A 16,777-nucleotide genomic window follows, 5' to 3' on the forward strand; every position below is an offset into this window, starting at 1 on the left:
AATCTTTGGTAAGATCTATTAGATTAGCAACACACCAAAGCAAATCTCTCACGTTTAAAATTATAGAAATACTGAAAGTTATTAAGTTTATCAAATAAATTCAATCATATTTATATAAAGGGTATTCTTCTCGGTATATATATATACACCGAGAAGAATATCCCATTTCTCGGTTTATGCACACACACGGAGTTTACTTTAGCTCTGGACTATGTTCTGGATTAATGTATACTTGTTGGTTGGTCAGTAAGCTATTATGGTGGACTTAATAGCCTTCCAGAGATCGACAGACTTTAAACTCAATAACAGTCCTAAACAATCGTATAAGGCATTCAACAGTGATACAAGCAATTATGATAAGAAGTTATCAGCATAGACCAACACTTTTATAACAGGGACATTTTTGTTATGCAGGATTTTATAATGGTTCAAGCCGGGACGTTTTTTCTTGTGCGTGGGGAGCTTTACATGGCCTTACATATAAAGCAAGTTGGTGACAGCATTGAAGATTGTTTTATTAAACTGTTAATGTTCGATATTCATGGTATCGAGAAGCTGAGCATGTACAGCAACGGTTTAATCATGCAGTTTTCACTTCGTCATTTATTCTTTCATTCATTCTCCCCCCCCCCCTCTCTCTCTCTCCCTCTCTCTCTCTCTGTCTCTCTCACCTTGTCGTCGGGAACACCGTGGTTGGTGAGATAAGCGCAGCCGATATCGGTGAAGGCTTGATGCAGCTGCTTCGCCACCCTCTGCCACTCCTCCTGGCTGGTCTCCGTCTCCTGTCCCAGATCTGAAGTGTGGAGTGATTGTCAGATCCCTCTGGTTACCTTTTTCTAACACCCTGGTCCTTTTACCTAACATAGGCCTTCATATATTAGCTTAACTATTTTACGTAATTCTGTCTCGCTTTAATCCATTTCACATTCTCTCCAAGCAGGAGTTGGTAAACAAAATGAAGTGATTATTTATTATGAAAATCCATTCACACAAATAAAAGAGTATTAACTCACCCAAGTTTCCCAGGTCTATTACTGGTATCTTTTCACTTTGCGAAGTCGTTGGCGCCATATTTCCTTCAGTTAATCTTAAATTGAAAGAGAAAACGACACTAGATACGATTTTAAAGGGTTAACTTTATTATAATATTAACACTAGTAACAATATTTAATTTATATATCCAATTTATATATATGAATATATAATATATAAATATTCTACAAACTATAAAGCCACTAATTACTTACAGTGTTTAGACCAAGTTCAAGGATGAGATGTTTTCCCAGGAGCTGGTTGTTTCACTTCTTGATTTGGTTTAATACTGTGGCCACATGCACGATCCACGGTAAACGGTGCTCTGGCTGCTCAAGTTTCCGGAAACACATTAGAAAATACTATGACAATATATACACATTCTCTATTTTTTACATGTGGTTTTTCCGCATATTTGGATCAGTGTTTTAGTGATCATTGTTGCATATATATATATATATATATATATATATATATATATATATATATATATATATATATATATATATATATATATATATATATATATATATACATATATATATATATTGCAACGGAACTTTAAATATATAATCCTCTACAGTCCACCATGGAACCATACGAAATACCTGAGAAACTTGGAAATATGTCAAAGATAAAAACAGAGAAATAGATATAACAATGACCAGACTAAGGCTGGGATACACCACACAACTATACTTACAGGACAGATTTAAATGAACTCTCTATCCACTGCCACGTTCCAGACGCCTGAGACAATTGAACATTTCCTCCTTCACTGTTTCATACAGCAAAGTGCTAAAATAAAGTTCAAATATGAACTTATCACTGTTAAAGAGCGTCTAACATCGAGCACACATCAGGGGGGAGGAGACCTCTCACTACATATAAATTACCAAGACACCAAAGCACTGTCTAAATAATTCCAGTGAACCCAAAAAATTAGGCCACATCAGACCTATTCACAAACAAACACAAACCACAGTGGGAGTCATGCAAAGAAAACACCCCCAGCCCTCGTCGCCATAAAAAAAATCAACACTTCCCAAATCATCAACACTGATGAGCCACTATGATGCGTCTCCCATCATCACCACTCTTGCAATCACATGGAGGAGAAAAAACAAACTCAAATCGGACCATAAATAACAAATACTTTTAATGGAAACAAAAAAATGTGTTTATTCGCAATGGTTAATGATGAAATAATTAGAAATTATGTGCTGAGAAGCTAAGAGCGTTGACCTAGTTGGGAGCTCCTCGGAGCACTTGAACTGTATCTGGTTGTTAGGCAACTGTGCTCAAATATTCATCTGATGGGTAACATGGGTTCATGTGGGATCAACACACGCCCTTGTCTGACTCCTCTCAACACACACACACACACACACACACACACACACACACACACACACACGCATCATTTAAACAAAATAAACACAGTACTTAAAGAAGATTGTATCTTTCTGTCAGGAATTTAGTGTGTACTCACCTATTTGTGCTTGCGGGGGTTGAGCTTTGGCTCTTTGGTCCCGCCTCTCAACTGTCAATCAACTGGTGTAATCAGTTGTCAGTAGGTGTCTTGTGTCAGGAATTTAGTGTGTGTGTGTGTGTGTGTGTGTGTGTGTGTGTGTGTGTGTGTGTGTGTGTGTGTGTGTGTGTGTGTGTGTATTCACCTAGTTGTGTTTGCGGGGGTTGAGCTTTGCTCTTTCGGCCCGCCTCTCAACTGTCAATCAACTGTTTACTAACTACTTTTTTTTCCATACCACACACATGGTGTGTGTGTGTGTGTGTGTGTGTGTGTGTGTGTGACAAACAAAACATGTACTGAGTGGTTGGCTTGTGAGTCACACATGTATTAACACCATTCACTCATTACATACATTAAGGTCAACAACAGCCAGACTTGTCCAGTTGCACGTGCAGGGCGAGAGGTTGAGGGAGGGAGAAAGTGGAAAGGGCGACTGAGAGGACATAAGGTTATTGGGAGGGAGTGTAGATTGCTAGGGAGGAGTTTGAGAGTGGGGTGTAGGTTACTTGGGAGGAGTTTGAGAGTGGGGTGTAGGTTACTTGGGAGGAGTTTGAGAGTGGGGTGTAGGTTACTTGGGAGGAGTTTGAGAGTGGGGTGTAGGTTACTTGGGAGGAGTTTGAGAGTGGGGTGTAGGTGACTTGGGAGGAGTTTGAGAGTGGGGTGTAGGTTACTTGGGAGGAGTTTGAGAGTGGGGTGTAGGTGACTTGGGAGGGAGTGACGGGGAGGTTATCTTAAGATGATTTCGGGGCTTTTTAGTGTCCCCGCGGCCCGGTCCTCGACCAGGCCTCCACCCCCAGGAAGTAGCCCGTGACAGCTGACTAACACCCAGGTACCTATTTAACTGGTAGGTAACAGGGGCATAGGGTGAAAGAAACTCTGCCCAATGTTTCTCGCCGGCGCCTGGGATCGAACCCGGGACCACAGGATCACAAGTCCAGCGTGCTGTCCGCTCGGCCGACCGGCTCCCTAGGTAGGTAGGCTCATTTGTGTACTTAGCTTCCACTCATGTCAAATAGTCTGTCCTTAGTTGTCCTGTTAACTTCCTTCATCTGTCATTGTCCTGTCAACTCACATTATTGAACTTTGGCTCTCCTGTCAACTCTCGTCAGTTGAACAAATCCACAAGGGCCGTGACGAGGATTCGAACCTGCGTCCGGGAGCATCCCAGACTATGGGAGAGGCTACGGGATCCAGTAAGTTCAGTAGAACTTCGGTTTCAACCCTTTTTAACCCTGTCGTAGCTCAGTCGATTAAGACAGTGTCTGGGATGCTCCCGGACGCAGGTTCGAATCCTCGTCACGGCCCTTGTGGATTTATTCATTTGATGCATCACGTTAGTGTGATCTCTGTTTGTAACTCCCGTCAGTGTTTTGTATGTGGTGATTGTGTCTTTACTGTTTTCTATAGTAGTCTCTTTGAATTATTGCCTCTCAGTACCCTGAACTTTCTACAATTTCTTTTTTAATTTAATACACATTAAATCCATAATGCTGCCACATATTCAAGAACATAACATACAAATTAAAGAAACTGCAGAAGGCTTACCGGTTCATACTAGGGAGTTTTCCTTTTATATAGATGTCTAATCTACGCTTGAAACAATCCATCGGTTTCACGACTATTATGACACCCTGTAATTTATTACATAAATCAACAACCATGATAGGTTTCGATAGACATTCATTGTGTTGATTAGCCTTGCATATGCTGCTGAAGTTACTGGTTTATGTGTGCTGCGAGAGACAGATTTGATGCGATATCTGCCATGAGGTGTTTTTCTCTGTTCTGTTTCATGGGTAGTGTCCCCCTCCCCCCCTTCCATTACTTTCCTTCCACCCTCCTGTTCCCAGTGTTAATCTTCCTTTCATTGCATTGGCTACAGTTGTACTCTAGCAGCCACTTTGATAGGCCGTTCTCATAGGTTGTCTTCCTGCATATTCCTTCATGTTTACCTATGTAATTATCGCGCCATCAGCAAACATTGGGAAGAAGAAGTCTAATTTCCAATGGGAGATCATTCTCACAAGTCAAGAAGGGGATCGTGAGTGTGTGTGTGTGTGTGTGTGCAATTATCTAAGTGTAGTTACAGGATGAGAGCTACGCTCGTGGTGTCCCGTCTTCCCAATACTCTTTGTCATATAATGCTTTGAAACTGTGTGTGTGTGTGTGTGTGTGTGTGTGTGTGTGTGTGTGTGTGTGTGTGTGTGTGTGTGTGTGTGTGTGTGTGTGTGTGTGTGGGGGGGGGGGGATATTAATAAGGTATTAAATGTATCAACATAAGAGTGCGACATGTTGGCAGCTTATATTCTTCTGGCTTCTTCCGTTCCTGTTGTAGGATCATTCACTCCAGCTTCTGTGTTGGCCCGGGGTCTTGAAGCGGGTAGAGTGTAATTGTGTATTAGCCGGGACCTCCATGGAGATCTTCTAGACCCGGGCACTGCAGGACACCAGATATTGAAAAGCAATTTCTTGCACGAATCAACATCAGACGCTCTTATGATAACTCCAATAAATATAAAACCGATTATTATTTGTAATTGATGTGATTATTTGAAAATGTGAAAAAAATTATTTGGGTGTGTCTGGGTGTGAACTTCCACTTACCACTCTCTTGGTGAACTGTGACTACAACTGTGAGAACACTTCAGATTGTAAAGGAGATTTGACACTTACGTACCTTCGCGAACACCACGTGGAGAGTCCTCGTGAGCACGTGGTGGATTTGTTTACATTCCCAGCTGGTGGTTCCCACAGGTGCTTGCTTAGCTGGTCAGGCCAGGTGTGAGTGTTGGGACGGAGGACGTCAGTGTGCGTGTGTTTGAGGACGCGAATGTGCGTGCGTGAGGACGGGTGCGTGCGTTCTGTTCAAGACACTGAAGAGACGACCTCTCAGGCCAACTACCACTGACACACTGTTCGCTACCAGCAGTCTCTCGGTGTTGCTTCAGTCTTCACGCTACTAACCTAACCCCACGATAACACCCCTACCCAACCACGACCCCACCCCCTCTATTCTCCCCCATCCCCACCCCACCCCCTCCCATCGTCATCCCTAAACGAGGTTCCCCCGCCCCCCCCCCCTTCAATCACCCCATCCCCCCTCATCCCGAAATCACACACACACACACACACACACACACACACACACACACACACACACACACACACACACACACACACACACACACACAAACACACACACACAGAAAGGCAGGCAGATACACAGATAAACAAACAGATTCGGCTTTTCGCATTTATCCCCGTGAGTGTTTCGGTAAGAGGTTTCATTGTGTATAAAACAAAAGGCCCTCATCATTTAGACACCGGAAGGTGGTCGTAGGAAGAAGCGGAGGAGGTCCCAAGATGCCGATAGGGAGAGGCGGGAGAAGAATGGTCAGCTTCGACTGCTCAGGGAGTGAAGTGCAACCTCCGTGTTATCTGTCCCTCAGGGAAAAAAGGGGGGATACCGTCTGAAATTGTTCCCCCTGATGTGAACACACCCTGGTTGATACTATCCCACCCTGGGATAGAAGGGGTCGTTTAGAATCACCAATTCGGGTGTCTTTTGATCATTCGTGTCATTCAGATTTGGGATTGATGGCATGGTGCACCACGTTCATGGTTCATGGAACGTTCGGTGGAACTTGTTCCTCTCGTGGCGGTACTTCCATCCTTCAGGTGGATTGGCTGTGGTAGATGTACCCGCGTTGGTAGCGTCTGTGACGCCTGGTGGATGTACTACATTTGGTATTGTCTTCATGCTTCTGGTGTTGGTACCTCAATTTGTAATACCCGTCTCTTGGTAGTGCCTAGTACCAATCTTTTTGGTTAGAGTTTGATAGCACCCGGAGGATGGACAGTTATTGGCTTACGCAGGAGTGAAGGGACTTCCTGTCACACGAAAAGCATATTTCACTTAGCGAGGAAATCATAAATCCACACATTGTAATATTTGCTGTATACGTTCAAATGTCCAAAGCAAACTAATTGATCATATGTTTTCATTAACTGCAATTGCAATCTTATGAAAATGTTACTATAACATGAGGGTGTTCTAAAGTTACGATATATCCAAACGGTATTTATTACCGATACAGAGAGAGCTGAACAGGTCTCTGAGAACTTCTTGATTGTATTCCACTTTGCCAAGCTAGATTCGAGTCATTTGTAATATTTAAGTACAATTCTCTGCAAGGATTAAACAGGCAATAAATTATATATTCTATCTTTACAGATCCAGGCAGAATAGTTCCCATTCCCACCTTCACCCTACTGAACCAGACAAAATGCCTCTCATCTCTGGCCTCTGGGAATCAACCCTGATTGTTAATCGCACTCGTAACATATAAATCAGTTCCGCCCTGGAACCGCTCAACAAAGACCTCGTCAATTTGCCACTGAAACTTTACCTGTAGATGGTTTCCAGAGTTATTTTACTCTCAAAAGTTCAGTCGTGGGGCTAGGCTTGCTTGGTGGGAAAATTATATATATTATTGCTATGGCAACCGGGCACTGTGTTCCTCATCACGTTACGATAAACAAATAACATGTCTAATCAAGATAAGAACCAGACCGTGTGTGTATTATCTCCATAGAAATAAGCTTATAGCATAAACAACTTGGCTTTACACTATGTCTAAGACAATTTCGACTACATCGTGAAAATTCCGGTGCTTCTGTGAAATTAAAAATGCCATGTTACTGACGCTTAAATTGGCAGCTAAATTTCAGCTTCAATAAATTAGTCGCCAAGTTTCGTACGCTTTGGGTATGGCAAAACCGCTTCAAATCAGACGCTTGTCAGTTGGTGAGAACTGGCAGTTTGTGATAACTGGTTTGGTGATGAGCTTAAGGCCTATTAGCTTCTGAAGAGTTATTAAGGCCTATCAAACTTTGGTGGGTTATTAAGGCCTATCAACCTCTAGAGGGTTATTAAGGCCTATGAATCTCTGGAAGATTATTAAGGAATATCAACCTCTGGAGGGTTATAAAGGCCTATTAACGTCTAGCGGGTTATTAAGGCCACCACAAGAGCTTACGGACCAAGCATGATATATACTTTCAATCCTGAATACAGTCCAGGACTAAATTAAACTCTGAGTATATACACTGAAGAGCAAAGTATACCTCTTGGTATATATATATATATATATATATATATATATATATATATATATATATATATATACATATATATATATATATATATATATATATATATACTATATATATATACAGGACTATATACGACTATATATCGTATATAGATACGATATAAAGTCGTATATGGATACGACAGGACTATATATAACTGGGGTGAGTTTTCAGTCATATATATATATATATATATATATATATATATATATATATATATATATATATATATATATATATATATATATATATATATTAAAAAGAACAGATAAAGTCCTAACTAACGTAACAATTGCTTAATCCGTAATTTAACGTTTTAGCTGCCAGAGAGAGAGGGAAAGAGAAAGACTAAGAGGGAAAAAGCCTAAACCAAAGACTGAAAAAAGGTGCCAAACTGAGCGATGATAAAATTTAGTTTTTTTTTTTTTTGTTTTGACACGAGAGGTCACGAGAAAGGTGAAAGGTTACCAGTGGAGGCATTCTGCAGATATTTCCTCCATTTTGAAGGAGACATGCAGCAATCACAGGTCGCTAACTGGTCCTGTGAATCAATATACGAAGACCAGCCAACACGTGGGTGTCGACACCATCTTTTTTTGTGTGTGTGAATTGAGAGGTATTTACTCACCTATTTGTGCTTCCGGGGGTTGAGCTTTGGCTCTTTGGTCCCGCTTCTCAACTGTCAATCAACTGGTGTACAGATTCCTGAGCCTATTGGGCTCTATCATATCTACATTTGAAACTGTGTATGGCTTCAGCCTCCACCACATCACTGCCTAATGCATTCCATCTGTTAACTACTCTGACACTGAACAAATTCTTTCTAATGTCTCTGTGGCTCATTTGGGTACTAAGTTTCCACCTGTGTTCCCTTGTTCGTGTTCCACCCATGCTAAATAGCTTGTCTTTGTTCACCCTATCATATACAATGTATTTAGATTGACAGTTGAGAGGCGGGACCAGAGAGCCAAAGTCCAACCCCCGCGAGCACAAATAGATGAATACACACACACACACACATACACACACACACACACACACACACACACACACACACACACACACACACACACACACACACACACACACACACACACACACACACACATACACACACATGGGAGCTAGCCGGCAGAGCGGACAGCACGCTCTACACGTGATCCTGTGGTCCCGGGTTCGATCCCAGGCGCCGGCGAGAAACGATAGGCAGAGTTTCTTTCACCCTATGCCCCTGTTACCCAGCAGTAAATAGGTACCTAGGAGTTAGTCAGCTGTCACGGGCTGCTTCCTGGTGTGTGTGTGTGTGTGTGTGGAGTGTGGGGAAAAAATAATAGTAGTAGAAACAGTTGAGAGGCGAGCCGAAAGAGCAGAGCTCAACCCCCGGAAGCACAAATAGGTGAATAAATACCTCTCAATTCACACACACAAAAAAAGATGGTGTCGACACCCACCTGTTGACTGGTCTTCGTATATTGATTCACTGGACCAGTTAGCGACCTGTGATTGCTGCATGTCTCCTTCAAAATGGAGGAAATATCTGCAGAATGCCTCCACTGGTAACCTTTCACCTTTCTCATGACCTCTCGTGTCAAAAAAAAATTATCATAGCTCAGTTTGGCAAATTTTTTTCAGTCTTTGGTTTAGGGTCTTTTCCTTTAGACTTTCCCTCTCCTCTCTCTCTCTGGCAGCTAAAACGTTAAATTACAGATTAATCAATTGTTACGTTATTTAGGATATTATCTGTTCTTGTTAATATAGACTTTATGTAGCTGTGTGTGTGAGTGTGTGTGTGAGAGAGAGAGAGAGAGAGAGAGAGAGAGAGAGAGAGAGAGAGAGAGAGAGAGAGAGAGAGAGAGAGAGAGAGAGAGAGAGAGAGAGAGAGAGAGAGAGAGAGAGAGAGTGAGAGAGAGAGGTAAAAACAGATATAGAGAAATCCTGAAACAAAGATGTCAAAGAGACTAGTGACCTCGTAGTCTCAGAGTGGGGTGTTGCGAGGCTGGATACGTCCAATAATCCATGCCAAGTGGAGATATGGAGTGCAGTTTAGGGCGTATAAGCACCCGATGGAAAGTCACACTATGACCCCCATGAGAGACGGACTCCAGAGAAACAGCCCCCAGGAAACTCACAATGTAACCCTTTAGAGAGAGAGAACAGACCTCATCTCTTTTTCCCCTTCTGCTAGCAGAAGCCGCCTGCCTCCATACCCAAGATAACAGTCTAGGTGTCATGAGCACAGTGGCCACAACCCGCCGCTTCCATTACCAAACACCGCCCCGACGACACATCCTAATTAAAATGGACTAGGTTGTCCGCGGTGTAGATTGACGGGGATCTCCTTCAGTTGGCGTCGCCCACTGGGAAGTCTCTCCCCACCACCCCACGTCCTCTCCAGCAGGAAGCGACGCCGACGCTGACGGAGAGAGCAACTTTGTGACCGCCAAAGGCTCTCTTCTTTCTGTCCGACGATGCTCTTCACTACATATCAGCATGAGGAATAACCTCTTTCTTCTTGAGGATTTTTGTCTATTTTTTTTACGTGTTCCATCGTCTTTTTTGGCTTTTGTTGAGTCTGACTCTATTAATGAGGTGTAGCCAGTGTTTGTAACCGGTGATTACTGTAGTTATTTACCTCCTACTGAATGATGTATTGGTGATTGCTACAGTGATTGTTACAATGATTATATAAATTATTTTTTACAGTAATTGTACCAATGATTCATTGCTTGAGCCTAATGATTGTTTCAATGTTTGGTGCAATGGTTGTTCCAATGATAGTTGTAATGATTATTTTAGTGATTGTTCAAATGATTGTATAGTGATTGATAATCAAGATAACCTCAAGATATGATTACAGCTATTGTTCCAATGATTAATTCACATGACTTCGAATTATGTTCCAATGAGTGATCAAGTGATTGTTCCAATGATCGTCGCAATGTTCCAGTAATTGTTACAATGATTGTTCCATTACCTTAGGATCCTTACCTCAGTGTTCCATTACCTTAAGATCCGAGCTTCTGGACCAATGGATTGGGTTCTCTATATTCACTAAATAAATCCAATGACAGGATTGCCAAGTCTTTACTGAGGACCTCACACATCAACTCTTTTCAAATGTAAAAATAAACAAAAATAATGAAATGAAATACAAGAAACAATCCGGCTTGCAATTGATGTCAAAGTGAAGTGGGATTGCAAAAATAAATATCAACCTGTCATCTCAATTGGTCGAGTTGCTTCTATCATGAAACTATTAAACAAATAAATATATTTACAGTAAAATGTTTTGATACAGGACACATGTGTGTGTGTGAGAATAACATTATTTTTAACCAGAATACATTCTGATATACATTATTCAAGAGTCATGTCAATAGCATTGCTCTACAAAGAGTACTGCAGCCTGGTGATGATTTGAAGAGTTCTTCTACTCCAGCAGCCTGACCTAAGCACAGTTTTCCATGGTGATTGCTTGATCTGTGAGACTTTGTGACCAAAATCCGAAGACCCACACAGCTAGACTGATCCGGTGCGTCTTATAGAAACTTGTCAACTGTTTTCCTAAAAGTTTCCACTGTTCTTCCAGCAATATTTTTAATACTTGTTGGCAGGATATTGAAGAGTCGCGAACTTCGAATATTTTCACTGTTCTCAAATTGTGCTTATAACATCCGGACATTTTCATTGAATTTATTTTGCACTTCCTAACATATCTCTGACTCAAGGATGTTGAAATTTTATTGTGCGGTTTTGGAACCTGACCATAGTTATTTAACCTGGGATCCGCCTAAATCCACAACAGGAGTCCTGAGGCACCAAAATAGTGCCAACTCAGGTTCGATCCCCTGTCATGTTCCAATTAATTTCTGAGAGATATATCACGTTACTATGATTTCCTTGTGTATTTATTGGCAATTATTTGTATTTGTAGGAGGTTCGGTCAAGCATTTCAACCTGTCCTCAGGCCAGGCTCGTTAAAGCGGCGGCCGTCCCCCTAGACACATTCGCATATTTTAATCTACTGTATGTTACAAATAGATTTGTTCTCATTTATATATTAATATTAATATGTATTAAAGTCTAGGTAGAGTTAGACGTAGCTTACAATGGATTAGGTGTTTATAGATTCTTGTGGCGATTACATTTGCATTTGAAGTAATGGGTGAAATATTTACAGCGCTGATATTCGAACACAAGTCGTTAGTGAAGTATTGTTTTAGATGTTCGAACGTCATCAGTTCGAACACAAAAGTTTGCACAATTCGTGTGCAAACCGTTTTTCATTCATAGACAGGGGGGGGGGGGTTAGCGACCGGATTAACTAGCATTTGGTCATTGTTGATGAGGCTGGGTGGTTATACTTGCAGTACGTGGGGTGAAGCATTTACTGAGGTGCAATTCGAACAAAGGACATAAGCAAAGCACTGTTCGAGAAAAGTATGAACATCAGTTGTGAGTGGTGTATAAAGCGTTTTTAGTTTAGAGGGTTTGCCACCTGGAGTAATAAAAATTTCACTTTAATAAAAATTTCACTTTAATAAAAATTTCACATGAAGTCTAAAATTGAGCATTTATTTCCCAAGACAATTTTAGCAGTTTTCAAGAATTTTAAATATTTCACGTTAATAAGAATAATACTTCTGATTTATATAAAGTTCATTTGATACAGTAGAGTATTTAAAGGTATACAATGGAATTTAGATAAGGAAATTAGTATGCAGAGAGAGAGAAGATAAGGAAAAAGACAGGCAGATAGTGCCCCTTTCAATGTGTCTGTGTGTGTGGTCACGATACTGTGTACGTTTAGGGGGGATCCTGGACGGCATAGGTTCGATTCCTGGCCGGGTCAATTAGAATTCTTATAGTGATCTATGGCTTGCGTTTTCCTGCAGCTTTCTCACGCACACACACACACACACACACACACACACACACACACACATATATATATATATATATATATATATATATATATATATATATATATATATATATATATATATATATGTATATATATATATATATATATATATATATATATATATATATATATATATATATATATATATATATATATATACATACATACATACATACATACACATGTACACATAAGCACAAACCAGTTAGGTCACAATTAGAGAGAGGAAAGAGTCGCAGAGGGACTCCTGTTCCGTGTCACTGTGAGAAAAACTGCGTTTACATGGTGCCAGGTCTGGCACTCCACGGGCTAGATATGTTACATTCTTATTTCACACGACCCCTGGCACTGCTGATGCGGTGTTGCTCTGGGTGGTGGGGGAGGGTGTCTATATCACAGACTGGCACTGTCGATATGGCAACGTAGGTCTGGATCCTGGGGGAGGGGTGTCTATGTCACAGACTGGCACTGTCGATATGGCAACGTAGGTCTGGATCCTGGGGGAGGGGTGTCTATGTCACAGGCACTGGCACTGTCGATATGGCAACGTAGGTCTGGATCCTGGGGGAGGGGTGTCTATGTCACAGACTGGCACTGTCGATATGGCAACGTAGGTCTGGATCCTGGGGGAGGGGTGTCTATGTCACAGGCACTGGCACTGATAATGTGGCATAGGTCTCTCTATGATTCATCTCCCTATTGCAAATGTCTGAAAAAATGCCTGTTGAGAAATGTTTCAAGTATGCGCTGCTTGAGGTTATCTTGAGGTTATCTTGAGATGATTTCGGGGCTTTTAGTGTCCCCGCGGCCCGGTCCTCCACCAGGCCTCCATCCCCAGGAAGCAGCCCGTGGCAGCTGACTAACACCCAGGCACCTATTTTACTGCTAGGTAACAGGGGGCATAGGGTGAAAGAAACTCTGCCCATTGTTTCTCGCCGGCGCCCGGGATCGAACCCGGAACCTCAGGATCACGAGTCCAGCGTGCTGTCCGCTCGGCCGACCGGCTCCCATAACGAGAGGAGCTTAAACTTAACCAAATGCTTCGAAACCTCACCCAAAAATGTTCTATTTCGACCACAAGTTTTGAAACCTGAATTCTGATAGATAAATAATAGGAGGCGCTTAAACTCATCAGCCGTCTCCCTGATGTATAAACCCCTAAACTGCGCAAATAGCTATTTTGAGATATCCTGCGCTCCAATGACCAATACGGTTTTCTCTTGTGCTCCAGTCGCCATTTGCGATTTGATCCCATTTGATTTGTTAATTATTTTCAAACATGCTGACTTCGATTTAGCACTTTCAAATCTGTGCTCCATTTAAGGTTTAGGAATTCTAAGTATATTCCGCAGTTATACAAAGTATTGAAGTTCATAATAAGGAGAAAACCTTCCGGTTCATAGTATATTAGTAAAAACTTAGTAAAGTACTTAGGTCTGTGTTCGAAATATAATCCGTTTGTGTTCGGAGTTCGAAATATGTTTCGTTCACAGTTCCAACCCACATTGCAAATGACACTAAGTCAATTTATATTGTAAATATCACTAAGGCAATATTTACAATACTTACATATTGTAAATATTACTAAGACAACACATATTACTATTAATAAGCCAATATTTACAATACTTACATACTGTAAACATTACTAAGACAACATAAAAAATGATTACCGAGGACACAATTGACCAAACCAGACCTCACCGGAGACTGGTACAGTAACAATTACATCTAACCTACACACAAATTATAATGTCAGTTGTTTCAAAAAATACAATACAATATTTATGTTTTAAAAAATACATTATGCACTGATGGTCTTCAGCTAATACATAAAATATTTTAGATACAGGCGATATTACAGGTTCACAGAGGAGCTGCTGTTTATTATTAGTCTTCACAATACACAGCTCATTCTTCAGTATCTCCTATGTCATTTACCTCCTAGAAGCGATACATGGATACAGTGCAAGGATTTCAGATATTTTATCCTCTCCAATAAGATGGTTGGTTATTACTTGCAGAGCGTGTTTAGATTTCTCTCTAAATGGCTCTATTTTTCTTTAGAGTGTAAGCTGTAATGGCAGCTATACATATACAGGCTGCTTGTCCCCCAGACACAATTATTTAGTTATTAGAGTATAAGATTAAAGTTTATATATACACAGGCTGCCTGCCCCTGACAAAACGAATTATTCTTAGATCGAACCCGGGCAGTTTAATTATTATTATTATTTAAATTAATAACATTATTATTACTATAATTATTATTATTTGGGTCAGATTAAAGTGACAAAAGTTAGTGTGGAGGTGTTGCCAAAGCGGCACCTGGCAACTTAGCGCGCGGTGCCCTGGGTTAGTAGAGGAGTCAGCGGGCAGTGTCATGCCGGACGTCGGAGGGGGAGTTGCTCCGCTGCCTCCGATCCTCTCTCTCCCTCCTTCCCCTCTCTTTTTCACTGGCTCGCTCGCTAGGCTCTGAATTGCCACCCCGCTATAGTTGCATTGTTCAAATAACCACACGTATGATGGTAATGGAAGGACTTTAGAGAGTTACAAATAATGACAGGAGTTTGAGGCTAATTGGGAGGATTGTGGATAATAGGAGGTAATTATCCTCTCATCAGGAGACATGATTGAATAGTAATTAATAGTAAGGAGGTCGCGTTTGGCATATTTTTCATATTTTGATTGTAAGTGAAATCTAATAATATAAATAGGAAAATAACAGGCATGAAATATGGTGTCAACTTAGAATACAACCAATTTTCTGAAAAAAAAGTATAAATATCGTCTCTAAAAGGTTTAATGAAGTCATAAAAAACATCGAGAATATCTGAAACAGGCGGAAGTAACACAGAAAATGGAATACATTTTCTTTGATTAGTTTGACGCTCGTTTGCAACTAATTAGACTTTGACAAGACTGTAGGCGCCCGCCAACAAGGAGACCTTTGGACTTCGCCGGCCCCCTCTCCCCACACACACACCAGCGCCAGGCTTTGGTATTTTGCTGAAGGAATCTGAAGCTGATTGGAAAAGAGCGGAAAGCTTGGTGGAAGCGGAGAGGTGTGTTTTCCACCATGGTGCGACATCTCCTCTTGGTTATCATGGCCACTACTGTAGTGTTTTATGGTGATGGTGAGTGTCCTGTGTGTGTGTGTGGTTATATATATGTGTCATTGATGGTGCCACGTGTGTTGAATGTGTACTCTGTTTTTATTGGCACGTGTTGAATGTTTTTATTGTCACGTGTTGAATGTGTTCTCTGTTTATACTGGCACGTGTTGAATGTGTTTTTTGTTTATATTGTCACGTGTTGAATGTGTTCTCTGTTTATATTGGCACGTGGTGAATGTGTCCTATGTTTATATTGGCACGTGGTGAATGTGTTCTCTGTTTATATTGTCACGTGTTGAATGTGTCCTATGTTTATATTGGCACGTGGTGAATGTGTTCTCTGTTTATATTGGCACGTGTTGAATGTGTCCTATGTTTATATTGGCACGTGTTGAATGTGTCCTATGTTTATATTGGCACGTGTTGAATGTGTCCTATGTTTATATTGGCACGTGTTGAATGTGTTCTCTGTTTATACTGGCACGTGTTGAATGTGTTTTTTGTTTATATTGTCACGTGTTGAATGTGTTCTCTGTTTATATTGTCAAGTGGTGAATGTGTTCTCTGTTTATATTGTCAAGTGGTGAATGTGTTCTCTGTTTATATTGTCACGTGTTGAATGTGTTCGCTGTCAATAGTCACGTGTCTTGTGTTTATCAATATTATCACATGTGTCTCAGTCTCTCCTGTCTATAGTGTTCCCTTGCCTCCCTGTCAATAATGTCATATATATACCCAGTTGCCCACTACCTCAACTAGGTCTACATATAGTTTGGTACTTGATAGACCTCTCTGAGTTACATATGGCCTACCCACTATGGTTCTGTATTGCCTCTATGAGTGAGAGGAGGTTTAATATACATTAGAATGCTGAAAAAAAAATTCGACAACTATTTGCCCTAGATCTAGGTACTCGACATACGAGAGAGGTTAAAACCACTACTGACATGTACGGGCTCACCATAGCCCGTGCTACATGGACACTTCGTTCTGAGTAGCTAAATCTGAAATAACAACAAA

The 16,777-nt window shown here is 41.0% G+C and overlaps 2 protein-coding genes across 3 annotated transcripts in view; one reads left to right on the top strand and one right to left on the bottom strand.

The window, feature by feature from the left end:
• The window catches only part of LOC123768399 (uncharacterized), a 45,720-nt gene that overhangs the window by 4,401 nt on the left and 24,542 nt on the right, over positions 1-16,777 (bottom strand). The window contains exons 1-4 of one of the 2 annotated variants that reach the window (XM_045758883.2): positions 5,241-5,497; positions 1,248-1,361; positions 1,014-1,087; positions 672-793 (exon numbers count right to left, since the gene is read on the bottom strand). In XM_045758883.2, coding sequence (XP_045614839.2) covers positions 672-793; positions 1,014-1,071 — 180 coding nt within the window. In that variant the 5' untranslated portion in view covers positions 1,072-1,087; positions 1,248-1,361; positions 5,241-5,497. Of the gene's footprint in view, positions 1-671; positions 794-1,013; positions 1,088-1,247; positions 1,362-5,240; positions 5,498-16,777 lie in introns of those variants that run through there. The other variant, XM_069336274.1, reaches the window with a different exon arrangement.
• Positions 15,047-16,777, top strand: part of LOC123768575 (zwei Ig domain protein zig-8) — a 111,232-nt gene continuing 109,501 nt past the window's right edge. Inside the window, exon 1 of the mRNA XM_069336273.1 lies at positions 15,047-15,778. Within this exon, the coding sequence (XP_069192374.1) occupies positions 15,721-15,778 (58 nt within the window). The 5' untranslated portion in view covers positions 15,047-15,720. The remainder of the gene's footprint in view (positions 15,779-16,777) is intronic.

The sequence above is a fragment of the Procambarus clarkii genome, chromosome 35 (assembly GCF_040958095.1).
Source record: "Procambarus clarkii isolate CNS0578487 chromosome 35, FALCON_Pclarkii_2.0, whole genome shotgun sequence".
In the NCBI taxonomy this organism is placed as follows: Eukaryota; Metazoa; Arthropoda; class Malacostraca; order Decapoda; family Cambaridae; genus Procambarus; species Procambarus clarkii.